This window comes from Bombina bombina, chromosome 4, assembly GCF_027579735.1.
Source record: "Bombina bombina isolate aBomBom1 chromosome 4, aBomBom1.pri, whole genome shotgun sequence".
NCBI lineage: Eukaryota > Metazoa > Chordata > Amphibia > Anura > Bombinatoridae > Bombina > Bombina bombina.
Genome location: NC_069502.1, coordinates 877,397,774 through 877,417,394, shown reverse-complemented (window position 1 = coordinate 877,417,394; position 19,621 = coordinate 877,397,774). Strand labels below are relative to the sequence as shown.

Sequence of the window (19,621 nt, the reverse complement as noted above, 5' to 3'; positions counted from 1 at the left end):
ACCACTCATTAAGGGACAGTGTACTGGGCTTTTTTTTTATATCTGTTTTGATTTGTTCCCAATGATCTATTTCTTTTTTTTTTTATATAAATTTTTATTCAGTTTCAAAAGTATAAGTAACAATTGGGGACACGCAGGACCCCTACTCCAATAGACACAAACAAATGGAACGGACACGCAGATCCGGTTAAAGTTATTGTCAAAACATTGATAAAGTACATATAAAAACAATAAACAAGGTACCTATGTCCCCAAGGGCAGACTAGGATATAAAAGTTCAGTCAGTCATATAAATGGAAGACATCAGATTGACTCGTGTTTTTCCATTTTAAAGAAACCAATATAGATCTGACCATTGGGAACTCACACTTCTGTAATACAATATTTTTGGGAAAGTGGACCAAAAAGGGGGAATGTATAAAACTAGATGGAACCCTGATGTGGGCTCAGAATGTGGGGGGGGGGGGGAGCTAGTACATAGAAATTAAGTTTAGTGCTCAAAGAATCAATATGAGGAATATGTGAGGTAAACACAAAGAGGCTCTCAGGACAAAAAGCTTTTGAACTTCAGGGGGAGAGTATATTCCAGTAACACATAGCATTATATCGATCTCTCGACATACTACTAAAATAATCTAAAACAACAATATTTAGCAACATGAGGAAGGAGGATGCATGGATTAGAGGGTCACTAAAAGAGCTCAAGACTGCACCTAGTAAACACTGTACTTCTAATGATCTATTTTACCTGCTGGGTTGTAGAAAATTGTTTACAAATTGTTTGTTTACTTTTATTTAGTTATTTGAAATAGATTGTTTTGCTGGTTGCATCCCCACGTAACTGGTTATGGAAAAGTTACGTAGGTAGGTTTAGAAAAATCAGTTTCAGTGGGGGATTGGACAGAGAGGTTTTGAGATGTTAATATTAAATTACTTCCTCTAAAGGATATATTCAAAAGGGATCAAAAGGGATGTTGAGGATGCCGGCGAAATATTAAAAAGTGCTGACATTACTGTTTAAAGGCAGCACTGGAAAATATTCCAAGCAGCATCGGCACAGACATGGGCGATATAAAGTAAAGGATCCCTTTAAAATATATAGAACCGAGCCTAATAAATATATCTATGTATTCATAAACAGACATAACCCACCACCGCAAACTAACCCTACTTAACCCCTAAACCGCCAATAGCCCACCGCAATAACACCTACACTACTTAACCCTTATACCGCCAATAGCCTACCGCAATAAACGTCCTAACCTATTAACCCCTATACCATCAATAGCCCACGGATGGAAGACAGAAGAAAAGTATTGCCGCCATAAAAATGAAGAGAACAGCCCGGAGGACTGCCGGCATGAAGAAAGAAAAAGAGCACCGCTGGAGTCAAGTTGGTGAGTACAAACTTTGGGGTTTAGCTTTAGGATTTTTTTTTTTTTTTTTTAAGTTTAGGATTATTTTTACTCTTTTTTTTTTTTAGATTGTTGTCTTTTTGGGCAGCAAAAAGAGCTGTGGGCACTGCCTTATCAAATGCCCTTCTAAGTGCAATGCCCAACCAAATGCCCTTTTCAGGGTAATCTATTTTTAGGGTAGGGTTTTTTTAATTTATAAAAGGAGCTCTGTCACTTTAGGACAATGCCCTACAAAAAGCCCTTCTAAGGGCTTTTGTTATAGTAACTTTTAGTGTTGGTGTTAGTTTAGTTTTTTTCATGTAAGTGGCCAGAATTCATGAGCTAGTGACATATGGGATATACATTCCTACCAGGAGGGGGCAACGTTTCCCAAACCTCAAAATGCCTATAAATACAGCTCCCACCTCACTCATACTTCAGTTTTACAAACTTTGCCTTCGTTGGAAGATGGTGAAGCAAGTTGTGCTTGATTTCTTCTGCGAAAGGCGCTTCTAAGCATTTTGAAGCCCAGTTCCTCTCAAAGTACAGTGTTTGTCTGAGGGATGTGAAGGGAGTATTTGCCTGATGAAAAATGCTTCTATTTATTGCGTCATTCTTGGCACAAACTTTTTTGGCGCAAAGGTTGCGTTTGTTGTGACGTGAGTCACGAAATTTCTTGCATCTTTGTTGACACCAATTTTTTTTGGCGCAAAGTCGAGGCTGTTATGACGCAAATCGTGTCATTTTCTGTTAACCTTCGCACCAAAGGTTTTTTTTCTCAGCATTTGCGTCATCTTTGTTGGCCTCATTTTTGGCGCCAACTCTTAAAGTTTTTCTTATTCCAGATGCTATCATATGTTTAGAAAGGAATCTAAACTTAGTGCTTCTTTTTACCTTTCTTCTAGGATAGTACATTTTTAAGATTTTCTATTGGATTGTATTATCTCCTCTATTACTGGGGGGAAAGGGAGTCTTAGAAATCTATGGGTAATTTTTAAAGGACCAGTCAACACAGTAGATTTGCATAATCAACAAATGCAAGTTAACAAGACAATGCAATAGCACTTAGTCTGAACTTCAACTGAGTAGATTTTTTTTCTGACAATTTTAAAAGTTATGTCTTTTTCCACTCCCCCTGTACCATGTGACAGCCATCAGCCAATTACAAATGCATACACGTACCATGTGACAGCCATCAGCCATTCACAAATGCATACACACTTATTCTTGCATATGCTCAGTAGGAGCTGGTCACTCAAAACGTTTAAATATAAAAAAATTGTGCACATTTTGTTAATGGAAGTAAATTGGAAAGTTGTTTAAAATGGCATGCTCTATGAAAGTTTTATTTTGATTGCGTGTCCCTTTAAGCTCCCAATTGTTTTTTAATTCCCTTAAGGCCTCTGGCTCTGATGTTAGATTTTTTTATGAATTTGAATAAATCCAAGCCTTATATTTTAACTAATTTCAGCCCCTTAAAGGACCAATCAACATTGTAGATTTGCATAATTAACAAATCCATGATAAGAAGACAATGCAATAGCACTTAGTCTGAACTTCAAATGAGTAGTAGATTTTTGTTAAATAAATTGCAAAGTTATGTCTATTTCCACTCCCCCTGTACCATGTGACAGCTATCAGCCAATCACAAATGCATATACGTATATGCTGTGAATTCTTGCACATGCTCAGTAGGAGTTGGTGACTCAAAAACTGTAAATATAAAAATACTGTGCACATTTTGTTAATGGAAGTAAATTGGAAAGTTGTTTAAAATTGCTGCTTTATCTGAATCATGAAGTTTAATTTTGACTTGAGTGTCCCTTTAAAGGGACACTGAACCCAAATTTTTTGTTTCGTGATTAAGATAGAGCATGGAATTTTAAGTAACTTTCTAATTTACTCCTATTATCAAATGTTCTTCATTCTCTTGGTATTTTTATTTGAAATGCAAGAATGTAAGTTTAGAAGACGGCCCCTTTTTGGTGAACAACCTGGGTTGTCCTTGCTGATTGGTGGATAAATTCATCCACCAATAAAAAATTGCTGTCCATAGTACTGAACCAAAAAAAAAAAGCTTAGATGCCTTCCTTTTCAAATAAAAATAGCAAGAGAACGAATAAAAATTGATAATAGGAGTAAATAATAAAAAATTTGGGTTCAGTGTCCCTTTAAGACTGCATGAAGGTGCAGCCTTTTAACCAGTTCTACTGGTGGGGGGGCAGATTGAATTTATTTCCACACATTTGGACAGTTTCTGTTCAAATCAGTGGATTTAGAATATTGTTTTCTCAGGGGTATCAAATAGGTTTCAGAATAAAAACCTCCCATGGAAAGATTATTTTCCATGTTATAACAAACCCTGTGAAAGTTCAGGTTTTTCTGAATTGTGTTTCAGATTTAAAGCTTTGAAAGGGGATTGTTCCAGTTCCTCTGCAGGAACGGAGTTTGGGTTTCTATTCAAATCTATTCATTGTCCTAAAGAGAAATTTTGTTTAGACCAATTCTGGATCTGAAATTTTTTATATTGTTTTGTTAGAGTCCCACTATTGTTTTCTGAGATTCTCTTGTCTAGATAAGCATTTCCAATTTGTTGCTCGTCCTTTTGGGCTAGCGGCAGCTCAAAGATTCTTTTCAAAGATTCTTGGTGCCCTTCTATATGTATTCAGAGAGCAGGGTATTTGGATGATATTTGGTATTAGCTTTAATCTTTTCATTCAGTAGAATCTAACTTGAAACAACTAGTCTGGTTTTCTCAAGACATGGTTGGAGGATCAATTTTCAACTTGATTCCTTAGACAAGGGTCGCCTTTTTAGGTTTCCAGATACATTTTAGTGTCTATGATTTTTTCTCTGATAGACTAGAGACGAATGAAGTTAATTTTAGTTTGTCTAACCTTCAGTCTCTATTTTTCTTTTACAAGATATGATGAGTCCACGGATTTCATCCTTACTTATCGGATATCGCCTGCTGGTCAGCAGGAGGATGCAAAGAGCTCCACAGCAGAGCTGCATAAATAGCTCCTCCCTTCCTCCCCAACCCAGTCATTCTCTTTGCCTGTGTTAGTGATAGGAAGAGGTAAAGTGAGGTGTTAGTTTAGATTCTTCAATCAAGAGTTTTTTTGTTTTTAAATGGTGCCAAAGTGTACTATTTTATTACCGGGCAGCTTCTGGAGTAACACCAAGTATTCTACGGGAACTTGTGAGGTTTTAGTCTCACTATGCCTCCCATATTGGTGCTGCCTGGATATGGACTTAGTGATTTTTCCTAAGACCTTTATGTCTTCACAGGACCTCAGGAGGAAGAGTGGACCTCTTGACACTGAGTATTTTCATGCTGTTCCTCAGCATGGAGGTAAGTGCAGTCTTTTCATTTCTGGGGCTCTGACAGCATATCTCAGAACTGACTGTACTCTACCCTGACAGTTGGGGGTTATGGGCTCTGACAAGGGTCTCCCTGAACAATGATGTTTGGTACTAGTAACGTATGTCAACCAAAACATTGTTAAGAATTCCCTGAAGGCTCAGGGTGTGTGGACTCGGTCGGAGTCTCTACTTCCAATCAATATTCTGGAATTGAGAGCAATATTCAATGCGCTTCAGGCTTGGCCTCAGTTGGCTTCGGCCAAATTCATCCGATTTCAGTCAGACAACATCACGACTGTAGCTTACATCAATCATCAGGGAGGAACAAGGAGTTCCTTAGCGATGACAGAAGTATCCAAGATAATTTGGTGGGCGGAGACTCACTCTTGTTATCTGTCAGCAATCTACATCCCAGGAGTGGGCAACTGGGAGGCGGATCTTTTGAGCAGACGGATGTTTCATCCGGGGGAATGGGAACTCCCTCTCAGGTGGCGCAGACCGGAATTGGATCTGATGGCGTCTCATCAGAATGCCAAACTCCCAAGATACGGATCCAGGTCCAGGGATCCTCAGGCCGAACTGATAGATTCCTTGGCAGTGCCTTGGTCGTTCAACCTAGCTTATGTGTTTCCACCGTTTGCTCTCCTTCCCCGGGTGATTGCACGGATCAAACAGGAGAGGGCTTCAGTGATTCTAATCGCTCCTGCGTGGCCTCGCAGGACTTGGTATGCCGATCTGGTGGACATATCCTCTCTGCCGCCGTGGAAGCTTCTATTGAGGAAGGACCTTCTCATTCAGGGACCTTTCCATCATCCGAATCTAATTTCTCTGCAGCTGACTGCTTGGAGATTGAACGCTTGATTTCATCTAAGCGGGGGTTCTCTGATGCGGTCATTGATACCTTGATTCAGGCACGCAAGCCTGTTACTAGAAAAATTTATCATAAGATATGGCGTAAATATCTTTATTGGTGCGAATCCAAGGGCTACTCAGGGAGTAGGGTTAGGATTCCCAGGATTTTATCTTTTCTCCAAGAAGGATAAAGGGTTGTCAGCAAGTTCCTTAAAGGGACAGATTTCTGCTTCGTCTATTTTGCTACACAAGCGTCTGGCAGATGTTCCAGATGTTCGATCTTTTTGTCAGGCCCTGACTAGAATCCGGCCTGTGTTTAGACCAATTGCTCCTCCTTGGAGTTTGAATTTAGTTCTTAATGTTCTTCAAGGGGTTCCGTTTGAACCTATGCATTCCATAGATATTAAGTTATTATCTTGGAAAGTTTTATTTTTGGTTGCTATTTCTTCTGCTCGCAGAGTTTCTGAGCTTTCGGCCTTACAATGTGATTCTCCTTATCTTATTTTCCATTCTGATAAGGTGGTGTTACGTACCAAACCTGGTTTTCTTCCTAAGGTTGTTTCTAACAAAAATATTAATTAGGAAATTGTTGTTCCTTCCTTGTGTCCTAATCCTTCTTCTAAGAAGGAGCGTCTGTTACATAATTTGGACGTAGTCCGTGCCTTGAAGTTCTACTTGCAGGCGACTAAGGATTTTCCCCAAACATTTCATTATTTGTTGTTTTTGCTGGGAAACATAGGGGTCAGAAAGCTACGGCTACCTCTCTTTCTTTTTGGCTGAAGAGCATTATCCGTTTTGCATATGAGACTGCTGGACAGCAGCCTCCAGAACGAATTACGGCTCATTCTACTAGGGCTGTGGCTTCTTCATGGGCATTTAAAAATTATGCTTCTGTTGAACAGATTTGCAAGGCTGCAACTTGGTCGTCTCGTCACACTTTTTCCAAATTTTACAAATTTGATACTTTTGCCTTATCTGAAGCTGTTTTTGGGAGAAAGGTTCTTCAAGCAGTGGTGCCTTCCATTTAGGTTCCTGTCTTGTACCTCCCTTTCATCCGTGTCCTATAGCTTTGGTATTGTATCCCATAAGTAAGGATGAAATCTGTGGACTCGTCATATTTTGTAAAAGAAAAGGAAATTTATGCTTACCGGATAAATTTATTTATTTTATGATATGACGAGTCCACGGTCCATCCTGTCGTTTTTTTTTAGACAGGTTTTTATTTCTGTTAAACTTCAGTCATCTCTGCTCCTTGGCTTTTCCTTTCTCTTCCTAACTTTGGTCGAATGACTGGGTTGGGGAGGAAGGGAGGAGCTATTTATGCAGCTCTGCTGCGGAGCTCTTTGCATCCTCCTGCTGACCAGGAGGCGATATCCCATAAGTAAGGATGAAATCTGTGGACTCGTCATTTCGTAAAAGAAATAAATTTATCAGGTAAGTATAAATTTCCTTTTTCCTTCAGTGGTTATGTGCATGGAAGTTTTTGGTCTCATGACTGCAGCATCAAGTGCAATCCTCTTTGCTCGTTTTCGTTTGGGGCCTCTAAAGCTTTGCATGTTGCACCATAGGTGCAGGGATTATTTTAAATTACTACAAATGATATACTTAAACCCAAATACTTTTTTCTCTCTGATTTGGTGTTTGGATTATCATCTTATTGTTCAGGATGCCTCATTTGTTCATCCTCCCTGGACTGTATTCTCAACAGATGCAATTTTTTTCAGGTGGGGGAGCTGTCAGAGTCTGACAGCACTAGGGGTTTGGAAACCTCAGGAGGCGAGGTTACCAATCAATATTTTAGAACTCCATGCTATTTTCAGGGCTCGTCAGGCGTGGCTTTTTTGAAGAGAGACAACTTTTTACATTTGTTTTTTTAAACAGACAATATCACAACAGTAGCATTTGTCAATCATCAAGGAGGGACTCGCAGTCCTCCAGTTATGGAGAAAGTATCTTGGATACTTTCTTGGACGGAATCTAACTCTTGTCTAATTTCTGCGATTCATATCTCAGGTGTAGACAATTGGGAAAAAGGATTATCACAGCCGTCAGACTTAATATCTGGGGGAGTGCTCTCCATCCAGATGTGTTTTTTTATCATGTACAGATGTGGGGTCTTCCAGAAACAGATCTGATGGTCTCTCGTCTAAACATGAAGTTTCCAGATTCCTTTCCAGGTCCAAGGATCCTCAGGTGGATAGTGGATGCTCTAGCAGTTCTTTGGTTTTTACCAACCTGCTTACATTTTTCCGCCTCAGGTTCTGTTCCAAGGGTGATCTTCAAGATCATAATGGAACAATTTTTAACGTGTTTCTGATGGCTCCAGCAGGGGGTGAGAGAGAAGGGAAGAGAGGGTGTGCATTTGTATAATTTACATGAGCAGAGGGTGAAAAAGAAGGGAAGAGAGGGTGTGCATTTGTATAATTTACCTAATCAGAGGGTGAGAGAGAGAAGGGAAGAAAGGGTGTGCATTTGTATAATTTACATGATCAGAGGGTGAGAGAGAAGGGAAGAGAGGGTGTGGAGTTGTATAATTTACATGACCAGAGGGTAAGAGAGAAGGGAAGAGAGGGTGTGCATATGTATAATTTACATGAGCAGAGGGCGAGAGAGAGAAGGGAAGAGAGGGTGTGCATTTGTATAATTTACATGACCAGAGGGTGAGAGAGAAGGGAAGAGAGGGTGTGCATATGTATAATTTACATGAGCAGAGGGCGAGAGAGAGAAGGGAAGAGAGGGTGTGCATTTGTATAATTTACATGACCAGAGGGTGAGAGAAGGGAAGAGAGGGTGTGCATTTGTATAATTTACATGACCAAAGGGTGAGAGAAGGGAAGAGAGGGTGTGCAGTTGTATAATTTACATGAACAGAGGATGAGAGATAAGGGAAGAGAGGGTGTGCAGTTGTATAATTTACATGACCAGAGGGTAAGAGAGAAGGGAAGAGAGGGTGTGCATATGTATAATTTACATGAGCAGAGGGCGAGAGAGAGAAGGGAAGAGAGGGTGTGCAGTTGTATAATTTACATGAGCAGAGGGTGAGAGAGAAGGGAAGATAGGGTGTGCAGTTGTATAATTTACATGAACAGAGGGTGAGAGAGAAGGGAAGATAGGGTGTGCAGTTGTATAATTTACATGAACAGAGGGTGAGAGAGAAGGGAAGAGAGGGTGTGCATTTGTATAATTTACATGAGCAGAGGGTGAGAGAGAAGGGAAGAGAGGGTGTGCATTTGTATAATTTACATGAGCAGAGGGTGAGAGAGAAAAGGGAAGAGAGGGTGTGCAGTTGTATAATTTACATGAACAGAGGGTGAGAGAGAAAAGGGAAGATAGGGTGTGCAGTTGTATAATTTACATAAAGAAAGAAAGTGTGAGGGAAACTCTAGGATGCAAATTCAATAAAATATGCTGAGAAGAGTGAGATTTAGTGGATCACAGAGAATCACACAGGTGAAGCTGGAGTGACAGGACTAAGCTTTAGTGAACTTGACCAATTGTTTCTATTCACCTAAGTGGTCATCATTCACTCCTTCTTGGTTCTCTTTAGTCAGTGCTACAAATCTTTTCCATTATGCCAACTGTTCCAATTCCTGTTTCTGCTGAATAAACGTTTATTTGTTAGGCTTGCAGAAGTGTGTCTTTCTTCAACAATGGAACTAAGGGAATTTTACATATCAGCTGGTAAACATTACCAGGGGACGCACACAACGGATACTGCTGTATAAGTCTAAATTAAAACTGCTGTTTAAAGGACCATAATAGCCAAAAAACTTTATGCTGTAATTCTTAATGAACACATGCAATTTTAAGGCTGTCATCCCTACATACTGTGTGTTTAACCCCTGCAAAGGGTTTAAACACACAGTAAAAGTACCGCTCAGGACCCCCAGAGCACTGCTAGTCCCACGCAGAAGCCACTTGATCCAATCAGCAGTGCTCTGCGGGTCCTGAGTGGTACTTCTACTATGTGTTTAACCCCTTTGTGGGACTATTTTGGCCCCATTTGGATGACACAGTTTTACCGAATGGCAGCAGCACTCATGTAGCTGTTTGCAGCGTTAGAGTCCACGTGTTGTACACACTACGACAGTGCTGTTGTCTAGGTTGTGCACTGAATGCAACGTCTCTGACTGACTGATCTTGCTAAGGAATATTAGCTCTCATATCAGTGATACAGCATGCTGGGAATTGTACTTTTCATACTGTGCACAATAGCAAAAACTGCATGATGACTAGTTTGCTGGTGCCTCAATATATATATATATATATATATATATATATATATCAATCAAGGCATTGCTCAGGCTGAATTTGTTTTCTCCTAAATGTAACTCTGGCGCCCAAACTATCTGTAAAGTATCCAAAAACAGGTAAGTTATCCAATGTCAGCCAGTCTGTTGCAGTTATTAAACATCTTTGAAGAGAACACCATTTTACAGCTCACAATTTTGTGACCCAGTATTTAAACTGTTTAACTGGGATTTAATTTTTATTTATGTCTAGGGAAACCTGTAACTACTGTTCTCCAAACCCACTGCTGCACCACCCAGTGTTTACACCAAACAAGCCAGAGCTTTCATGATCAATATAGAGATCTTTAAAAAGCTCTGGTGAAAGAATGGGGAGTTGTCAAGAGAGGAAGATCTAGTGTAGATAACATTATAATATCCTGATCTTGCATTGGGCTTAAAAGGGGCATTCTACTGGGAACTAATCTGGTGCTCTGAGACTGGCATCATTTACATGCCCATGGTTCCCATCTGGGAGCATATGAGGTCACCTATGGCTGCACATACTAAGAACGTGACTAGAATCCCTGCTCATCTGCAACCTTTTCACTGCATTCTAGTGCTCTCTCCTCTCCTGTAACTCTCTTTTGGTACGTGAATAGTATCCCTGCTCATTTGCAACCTATTCACTGCATTCTAGTGCTCTCTCCTCTCCTGTTACTCTATTTCGGTACGCGACTAGAATCCCTGCTCATCTGCAACCTAATCACTGCATTCTAGTGCTCTCTCCTCTCCTGTTACTCTATTTCGGTATGTGTATATGTATATTGAGCAAATGATTTTACATTGTTAATTTAGTCCTGCATTTGTTGTAATGTTATCCCAATGTCTTCTAATGTTTTGTTGATTGCCATGTGATGTTCAATTCTCATCAATACCTGCTATTATACTTAAATGCATAGCTGTCTTATGCCATTTGCCATTATGCCAGTTTCAACCTCCTCCAAATGTTACTGTCCGTTTACTTAACTTATCTCACCCTGACCAGACCAGAATCTAAGTTTCCAATTGGCCTTTAACCCCTTAACGACCAGCGTCGTAAGCTGTACTATTCTGGTCGTTATGCCCATAAGGACCAGCGACGTGTACAGTCCTGGGCTTCTCTCTGCCGCAATCTCGCTCAAAATTGCGAGATTGCGCCATTTGTGCATGCCCCACTTGACATACTATATGTGGAATACAGAGCTACAGTATAGTTTCTTCTAGAATGTCTCTTAAAAGGGATAGTAATTTCCAAATTAAAACTGTCAAAAATCAGGAGTACACAATAAAAAAAAGGAAATTTATGCTTACCTGATAAATTGATTTCTTCTACGATTCGACGAGTCCACGGTTTTCATCCTTACTTGTGGGATATTATCCTCCTGCTAACATGAAGTGGCAAAGAGCACCACAGCAGAGCTGTATATATAGCTCCTCCCTTCCCCTCCACCCCCAGTCATTCGACCAAAGGTTTAGGAAGAGAAAGGAAAAGCTAAAAGGTGCAGAGGTGACTGAAGTTGTAAAAATAAAACAAAATATAATCTGTCTTAATAATGACAGGGAGGGCCGTGGACTCGCCGTATCGTAGAAGAAATCAATTTATCTGGTAAGCATAAATTTCCTTTTCTTCTACAAGATACGACGAGTCCACGGATTTCATCCTTACTTGTGGGATACAATACCAAAGCTACAGTACACGGATGAAAGGGAGGGAAAAGACAGAGACCTAAACGGAAGGCACCACTGCTTGAAGAACTTTTCTCCCAAAAACAGCCTCAGAAGAAGCAAAAGTATCAAATTTGTAAAATTTAGAAAAAGTATGAAGGGACGACCAAGTCGCAGCCTTACAAATCTTTTCAACAGAAGCATCGTTTTTAAAGGCCCATGTGGAAGCCACAGCCCTAGTAGAATGAGCCGTAATTCTTTCAGGAGGCAGCTGTCCAGCAGTCTCATATGCCAGGCGGATGATACTCCTCAGCCAAAAAGAAAGAGAGGTAGCCGTAGCTTTCTGACCCCTATGCTTTCCAGAATAAACAATGAATAATGAAGATGATTGATGGAAATCCCTAGTCGCCTGCAAGTAAAACTTCAAGGCACGGACCAGGTCCAGGTTATGCAACAGACGCTCCTTCTTATAAGAAGGATTAGGACACAAGGAAGGAACAACAATTTCCTGATTAATATTCTTATTTGAAACAACCTTAGGAAGAAATCCAGGTTTGGTACGCAACACCACCTTATCAGAAAGAAATATAAGATAAGGCGAATCACATTGTAACGCTGAAAGCTCAGAAACTCTTCGAGCAGAAGAAATAGCAACTAAAAACAGAACTTTCCAAGATAACAATTTAATATCTATGGAATGCATGGGTTCAAACGGAACCCCTTGAAGAACTCGAAGAACTAAATTCAAACTCCAGGGAGGAGTAAATGGTTTAAATACAGGCTTAATTCTAGTTAGAGCCTGACAAAAAGACTGAACATCTGGCACATCTGCCAAACGTTTGTGAAGCAAAATTGACAAAGTAGAAATTTGTCCCTTTAAGGAACTTGCTGATAAACCTTTCTCCAATCCTTCTTGGAGAAAAGACAGAATCCTGGGAATCCTAATTTTACTCCATGAGTAACTCTTGGATTCACACCAATAAAGATATTTACGCCATATCTTATGATATATTTTTCTAGTGACAGGCTTTCGAGCCTGTATCAAAGTATCGATGACCGAATCAGAGAATCCTCGCTTAGATAAAATCAAGCGTTCAATCTCCAAGCAGTCAGCTGCAGAGATTTGGATGTTGGAAAGGACCTTGAATGAGAAGGTCCTGTCTCAAAGGAAGTTTCCACAGTGGCAGAGAGGACATGTCCACTAAATCCGCATACCAAGTCCTGCGTGGCCACGCAGGCGCCATCAGGATTACTGAAGCTCTCTCCTGTTTGATTCGAGCAATCACGCGTGGAAGGACAGGAAACGGTGGAAACACAAAAGCGAGGCTGAACGACCAAGGCACTGCCAGGGCATCTATCAGTTCGGCCTGTGGATCCCTCGACCTGGATCCGTAACGTGGAAGTTTGGCATTCTGACGAGATGCCATCAGATCCAGTTCCAGCCTGCCCCATTGTCGAATCAATGAAGCAAACGCCTCCGGATGGAGTTCCCACTCCCCAGGAAGAAAAGTCTGATGACTTAGAAAATCCGCTTCCCAGTTTTCTACTCCTGGGATGTAGACTGCCGACAGATAACAAGAGTGGGCCTCCGCCCATCGGATTATCTTGGATACTTCTATCATCGCTAAGGAACTCCTCGTTCCCCCCTGATGATTGATATATGCCACAGTCGTGATGTTGTCCGACTGGAATCTGATGAATTTGGCCGAAGCCAACTGAGGCCATGCCTGAAGGGCATTGAATATTGCTCTCAGTTCCAGGATATTGATTGTAATTAGAGACTCCACCTGAGTCCAAACACCCTGAGCCTTCAGGGAATTCCAGACTGCACCCTAGCCCAGAAGACTGGCGTCCGTTGTCACTATCACCCACGAGGGTCTGTGGAAACATGTCCCCTGGAACAGATGATCTGGCAACAACCACCAAAGAAGAGAGTCTCTGGTCTCTTGATCCAGTTTTATCTGAGAAGATAAATTTGCATAGTCCCCATTCCACTGTCCGAAGCTGCAGTGGTCTGAAATGAAAGCGGGCAAACGGATTGATGTCAATTGCCGTTACCATTAATCCTGACCTCCATGCACTGAGCCACTGATGGCCGAGGAATGGACTGAAGTGCTCGGCAAGTATTTAGAATCTTTGTTTTTCTGACCTCCGTCAGAAATATTTTCATGTCTACTGAGTCTATAAGAGTCCCCAAGAAGGGAACCCTTGTCCGTGGAACTAGTGAACTCTTTTCTATGTTCACTTTCCAACCGTGAGTTCTCAGGAAAGACAAAACTATGTCCGTGTGAGATTTTGTCAAATGATAAGTGGACGCCTGAATATCGTCCAGATAAGGCGCCACTGCTATGCCCCGCGGTCTGAGAACCGCTAGAAGAGACCCTAGAACCTTTGTGAAGATTCTGGGTGCTGTGGCCAACCCAAAAGGAAGAGCCACGAACTGATAATGTTTGTCCAGGAAGGCAAATCTTAGGAACTGATAATGATCCTTGTGGATAGGGATATGAAGGTAATCATCCTTCAAGTCCACGGTAGTGATATATTGACCCTCCTGGATCATTGGTAAGATTGTTTGTATAGTCTCCATCTTGAACGATGGGACTCTGAGAAACTTGTTTAGACACTTGAGATCTAAAATGGGTCTGAAAGTTCCCTCTTTTTCGGGAACCACGAAAAGATTTGAGTAAAACCCCTGTCCCGGTTTTGGAACGGGACAAATTACTCCCATGGTAGAGAGGTCTTTTACACAGCGTAAGAACGCCTCTCTCTTTGTCTGGTCTACAGATAATCGTGAAAGATGAAATCTCCCTCTTGGGAGAAAATCCTTGAATTCCAGTTGATACCCGTGGGTCACGATTTCCAGCGCCCAGGGGTCCTGACCATCTCTTGGCCAAGCCTGAGAAAAGAAAGAAAGATTTTGTTTAGACACTTGAGATCTAAAATAGGTCTGAAGGTTCCCTGTTCCAGCTTTGGAACTGGACAAATTACTCCCATGGTATAGAGGTCTTTTACACAGCGTAAGAACGCCTCTCTCTTTGTCTGGTCTACAGACAAACGTGAAAGATGAAATCTCCCCCTTGGGAGAAAATCCTTGAATTCCAGTTGATACCCGTGGGACACAATTTCCAATGCCCAAGGGTCCTGAACATCCCTTGTCCAAGCCTGAGCAAAGAAGGAAAGTCTGCCCCCTACTAGATCCGGTCCCGGATCGGGGGCCGCCCCTTCATGCTGTCATTGTAGCAGCAGTGGGCTTCTTGGATTGTTTACCTTTATTCCAAGTCTGGTTGGGTCTCCAGACTGACTTAGATTGAGCAAAATTCCCTTCCTGCTTTGTGGAGGAAGAGGAAGCAAAGGGTCCTCCTTTAAAGTTTCGAAAATTATTCTGTTTACGCCTCATCTTAACAGACTTATCCTGAGGTAGGGCATGGCCTTTACCTCAAGTAATTTCAGAAATGATTTCCTTCAATTCAGGCCTGAATAGGGTCTTACCTTTAAAAGGAATAGCTAAAAGCTTCGATTTTGATGACATATCAGCAGACCAAGATTTGAGCCATAACGCTCTACACGCTAGAATGGCAATTCCTGCATTTTTCGCCGCTAATTTAGCAATTTGAAAAGCAGCATCAGTAATAAAAGAAATTAGCTAGCTTGAGAGCCTTAATTCTATCCAAGATGTCAACTAATGGAGTCTCAACCGTCAGAGACTCTTCTAGAGCATCAAACCAAAAAGCTGCTGCAGTAGTTACTGGAACAATGCAAGCCATAGGTTGTAAAAGGAAACCCTGATTAATAAATAACTTCTTTAGAAGACCCTCTAACTTTTTATCCATAGGGTCTTTGAAAGCACAACTGTCCTCAATAGGTATAGTTGAACGCTAAGCCAGGGTAGATATAGCTCCCTCCACCTTAGGGACCGTTTGCCACGAGTCCCGAATGGTGTCTGATATGGGAAACATTTTCTTAAAATTAGGAGGGGGAGAGAACGGTATACCTGGTCTATCCCATTCCTTTTTTACAATTTCCGAAATTCTTTTAGGAACCGGAAAAACGTCAGTGTAAGTAGGCACCTCTAGATATTTGTCCATCTTACGCAATTTCTCTGGTGGTATCACAATAGGGTCACAATCATCCAGAGTCGCTAAAAACTCCCTGAGTAACAAGCGGAGGTGTTCAAGCTTAAATTTAAAGGACATCACGTCCAAATCTGTCTGAGGTAGCACATTTCCGAAGTCTGAAAGTTCTCCCTCAGACAGCAATTCCCTGACACCGAACTCAGAACACTGTGAGGGTACATCGGAAATAGCCAATAAAGCATCAGAGGATTCAGTATTCACATTAATACCTGACCTACTGTGTTTACCCTGCAACACTGGTAATTTAGATCATACCTCTGTAAGGGTAGTTGACATAACTGCAGCCATCTCCTGCAGAGTAAAAGAATTAGACGCACTAGAGGTACTTGGCGTCGCTTGTGTGGGCGTTAAAGGATGTGACACTTGGGGAGAATTGGATGGCATATCCTGGTTCTCTTCAGATTGAGAATCATCCTTAGGCACACTTTCTTTACCTAAAATATGCTTTTTACAGTGTAAGGCCCTTTCAGTACAAGAGGTACACAATGTAAGAGGGGGTTCCACAATGGCTTCTAAACACATAGAACAATGAGATTCCTCAATGTCAGACATGTTGAACAGACTAGTAATAACCACAATAGTCGTTAAACACTTTATTTATTGATTTAAAAAATTTTTGAAATAAAAAAGCGCACAAATTTTCCAAAACCGCTTCAAAACGTTAATTTACCGTTTAAAATTAACTACACCTAATTAATGGCTCCAAAAATTATTGCACCCCTAGAGTAAGGGGAGAAATTAACCTCTAAAAGGTATTTATAGTCACAAATATGTTAGATTTGACAAAAATAACCCCTGCACCTCGCCACAGCTCTGCTGTGGCGCCTACCTGCCCCCAGGGTACTGCAAAATGACTCTGCAACGATCCGGTTAATAGAACACCAGTCTAGGCTCAACCGGAGCTAATGCCTGCTGCCTTCTCAGCCAAAGTAAAGTGCGCGTCTGAGCATGCAAAATTAAGCCCCGCCCATCATGTCCGATGATCGTCTAGGCCTGAACAACCGCATGGTGAAGCGGTTTAGAGTATAAGCCATGTGGATCTATTAAACCCCTAAGTACACTCAAAATGTGGCCCAACTGTTTATAAACAATAAAAACGTTAAAGGGACACTGAACCAAAAAAAATTTCTTTTGAGATTCAGATAGAGCATGAAATTTTAAGCAACTTTCTAATTTACTTCTGTTATCAAATTTTCTTCATTCTCTTGGTATCTTTATTTGAAATGCAAGAATGTAAGTTTAGATGCCGGCCCATTTTTGTTGAACAACCTAGGTTGTCCTTGCTAATTGGTGGATAAATTCATCCACCAATAAAAAAGTGCTGTCCATAGTTCTGAAACCCAAAAAAAACTTAAATGCCTTCTTTTTCAAATAAAGATAGGAAGAGAATGAAGAAAAAATGATAACAGGAGTAAATGAGAAAGTTGCATGCTCTATCTGAATCACGAAAGAAAAAATTTGGGTTCAGTGTCACTTTAAGCATATTCCTGCCTCTCCCAGTGTCTCTTTATAATGCAGTTAAGTCCATTATAATACTTGCCCAATATGTCATATAAAATAAATTAAGCATAGATTACTCAGTAATACCCTTTTTTTGTTTTACAGGTCTACTGCTTACCCCTTCCCTTGCAGGGAAATAAATGTCAGCCAGTTCTGATATACCAAGTCTCCTCAGAAATAAAGGGCTGCACATACCTCAATGCTGCTTGTAGAATGAAACCGTTCTCCACACTGAAGATGTCTCTTGAATTACCTTCAGAAGTCTTGTGGGAACCAACATGGATCTTAGTTACATCTGCTAAGATCATCAACCTCAGGGTAGAAATCTTCTTCCATGTTCCCCTGAGGAAAATAGTACTCACCGGTACCATTTAAAATAAAAAACTTCTTGATTGAAGAAACTAAAACTAACCTCACTTTACCTCTTCCTAGTATAACACAGGCAAAGAGAATGACTGGGGGTGGAGGGGAAGGGAGGAGCTATATATACAGCTCTGCTGTGGTGCTCTTTGCCACTTCCTGTTAGCAGGAGGATAATATCCCACAAGGATGAAATCCGTGGACTCGTCGTATCTTTTAGAAGAAAGTTACAATTTATTTCTATTATTGAACTTGCTTCATATTCTTGGTATCCTTTGTTGAAATTTAAACCAAGGTGAGCTCAGGAGTGTGCACAAAAAATGTTTGCAACAATGTTTCTAGCAATGTTATACACTGTTGCAAACATACTTCAGCCATAGGCTACTAAAGATACTGAGCTCACCTAGGTTTACACTTCAACAAAGGACACCAAGAGAATGAAACTAATTTGATAACAGAAGTGAATTGTAAAGTTGTTTGATTTATGAAAGTTTAAACTTTGAAATTTCCCTTTAATGTCCTGAGCCAGAATCTGAAGGATCATGTAATATACTCCTGTGTGTTATCACCCATCACAGGTAACTGAGCGCCATATTATATGCTCTCGCTCTATACAATGAGTATTTTATTACTGTTCTCAATTAGTAAAATTACACAAAACATTTCTATTTTATCATTGTAATTTGTCTGTATTGAGGCTCATCATTTAAATGGTAATGAATGAGGATTAAATCATTTCGCAGTTTGAGTTTCAAATTGTGAAGTTTCTGCTATAGATCTCTCACCTGCAGAGACGTCTGATGGGGTCTTCACTGGTTGAACATTCTGTACAACTTCTGCATGTGCTCCTGTGTCTAGATTTTCACCACTGTGACCTGTTAGTTCTAATTAAGATGCAATCTGTTATTTTTGTTAAATGTATATAAAACACTTTTTGTTGCATCTAAAAAAAAAGGTATCTTAAAAATATATTCCTTCTGCTACTTTTTGCAAATAAAATATTGACATAAATAAATATTAAAGTGATGGTAAACTCTTCCCTTTATACAAACAGATCTGGAATGTTAGTGATATTTTACATTGAGCTCAATTCATCAGTTGTAATGAAGATGCGCTATAAAACTTTTGTTTCTAGCCAGAAATGTATCCAAAGAATGTTTAAAATGTATCTATGGTAATGGCATTCACTACCTCCTTTGGTAATGAGTTCCACAATTTTATTGCTCTTACAGTGAAAAAAAATTTCCGGTGCAGGAGATTAAATCTCCTTTCCTCCAACCATAAATTGTGACCTCTTGTCACAAACAATTTTCTTGGAATAAACAGAGCTTCTGCCATCTCTGTATATGGGCCTTGAATATATTTATATAAAGTAATCCTGTCACCTCTCAAGCGCCTTTTCTCTAGAGAAAACAAACCCAGTTTGGCTAGCCTCTCCTCAAAGTTTTTTTTTTTTTTTCAAATTTTTTTATTGAAGCCAACCAGTAGCAATACATAATCAAATAGTATACACAAGTGTCACGCAGGACACTGATATTGTACATCTTTATAAACATGATAGAGACAATGTCCTAAGCCAATCACGTTTAAACTCAGACCTTTTGAATTTGCAGAAAAAATCAATAGCTACCTGGCATTTTTCAAATAATAAGAATAAAAATAATAATAACATCAAACAAGCGAACAAACAAATTATAATAAAAAAAAAACAAAAAATAAAAATGATATATAATTCCTCCCCTCAGGGACGCCTCCTACTGGGACATATATAACATTAATTTACCTCCCATTTACTACCTATTGATTCATTTCTCTATTATTTATAATCGAAGTCCCAGGGAACACATCTGCTAAAACTAGTTCAGCAAAACTTATGGATGACACAAAGGGTGCTACTAATTCCTTATGAAGCGGGAGTGGAAAAAACTAGATACCAACATTTTTCTTAGCGTACATGAATACAGACATTGCAAACCCCTAATGAGGCCCTCCAAATACCTTCTACTACACTCAGATATGAATAATGATAGAAAACAAAACAAGACACGACGGGACAAGCCAAGACAAAACAAGACAACAA

General features: G+C 40.2%; 1 protein-coding gene across 1 annotated transcript in view; it reads right to left on the bottom strand.

The window, feature by feature from the left end:
• Window positions 1–19,621, bottom strand: part of LOC128657402 (oocyte zinc finger protein XlCOF7.1-like) — a 186,845-nt gene that overhangs the window by 138,366 nt on the left and 28,858 nt on the right. The window contains exon 5 of the mRNA XM_053711739.1: window positions 18,327–18,425. Within this exon, the coding sequence (XP_053567714.1) occupies window positions 18,327–18,425 (99 nt within the window). The remainder of the gene's footprint in view (window positions 1–18,326; window positions 18,426–19,621) is intronic.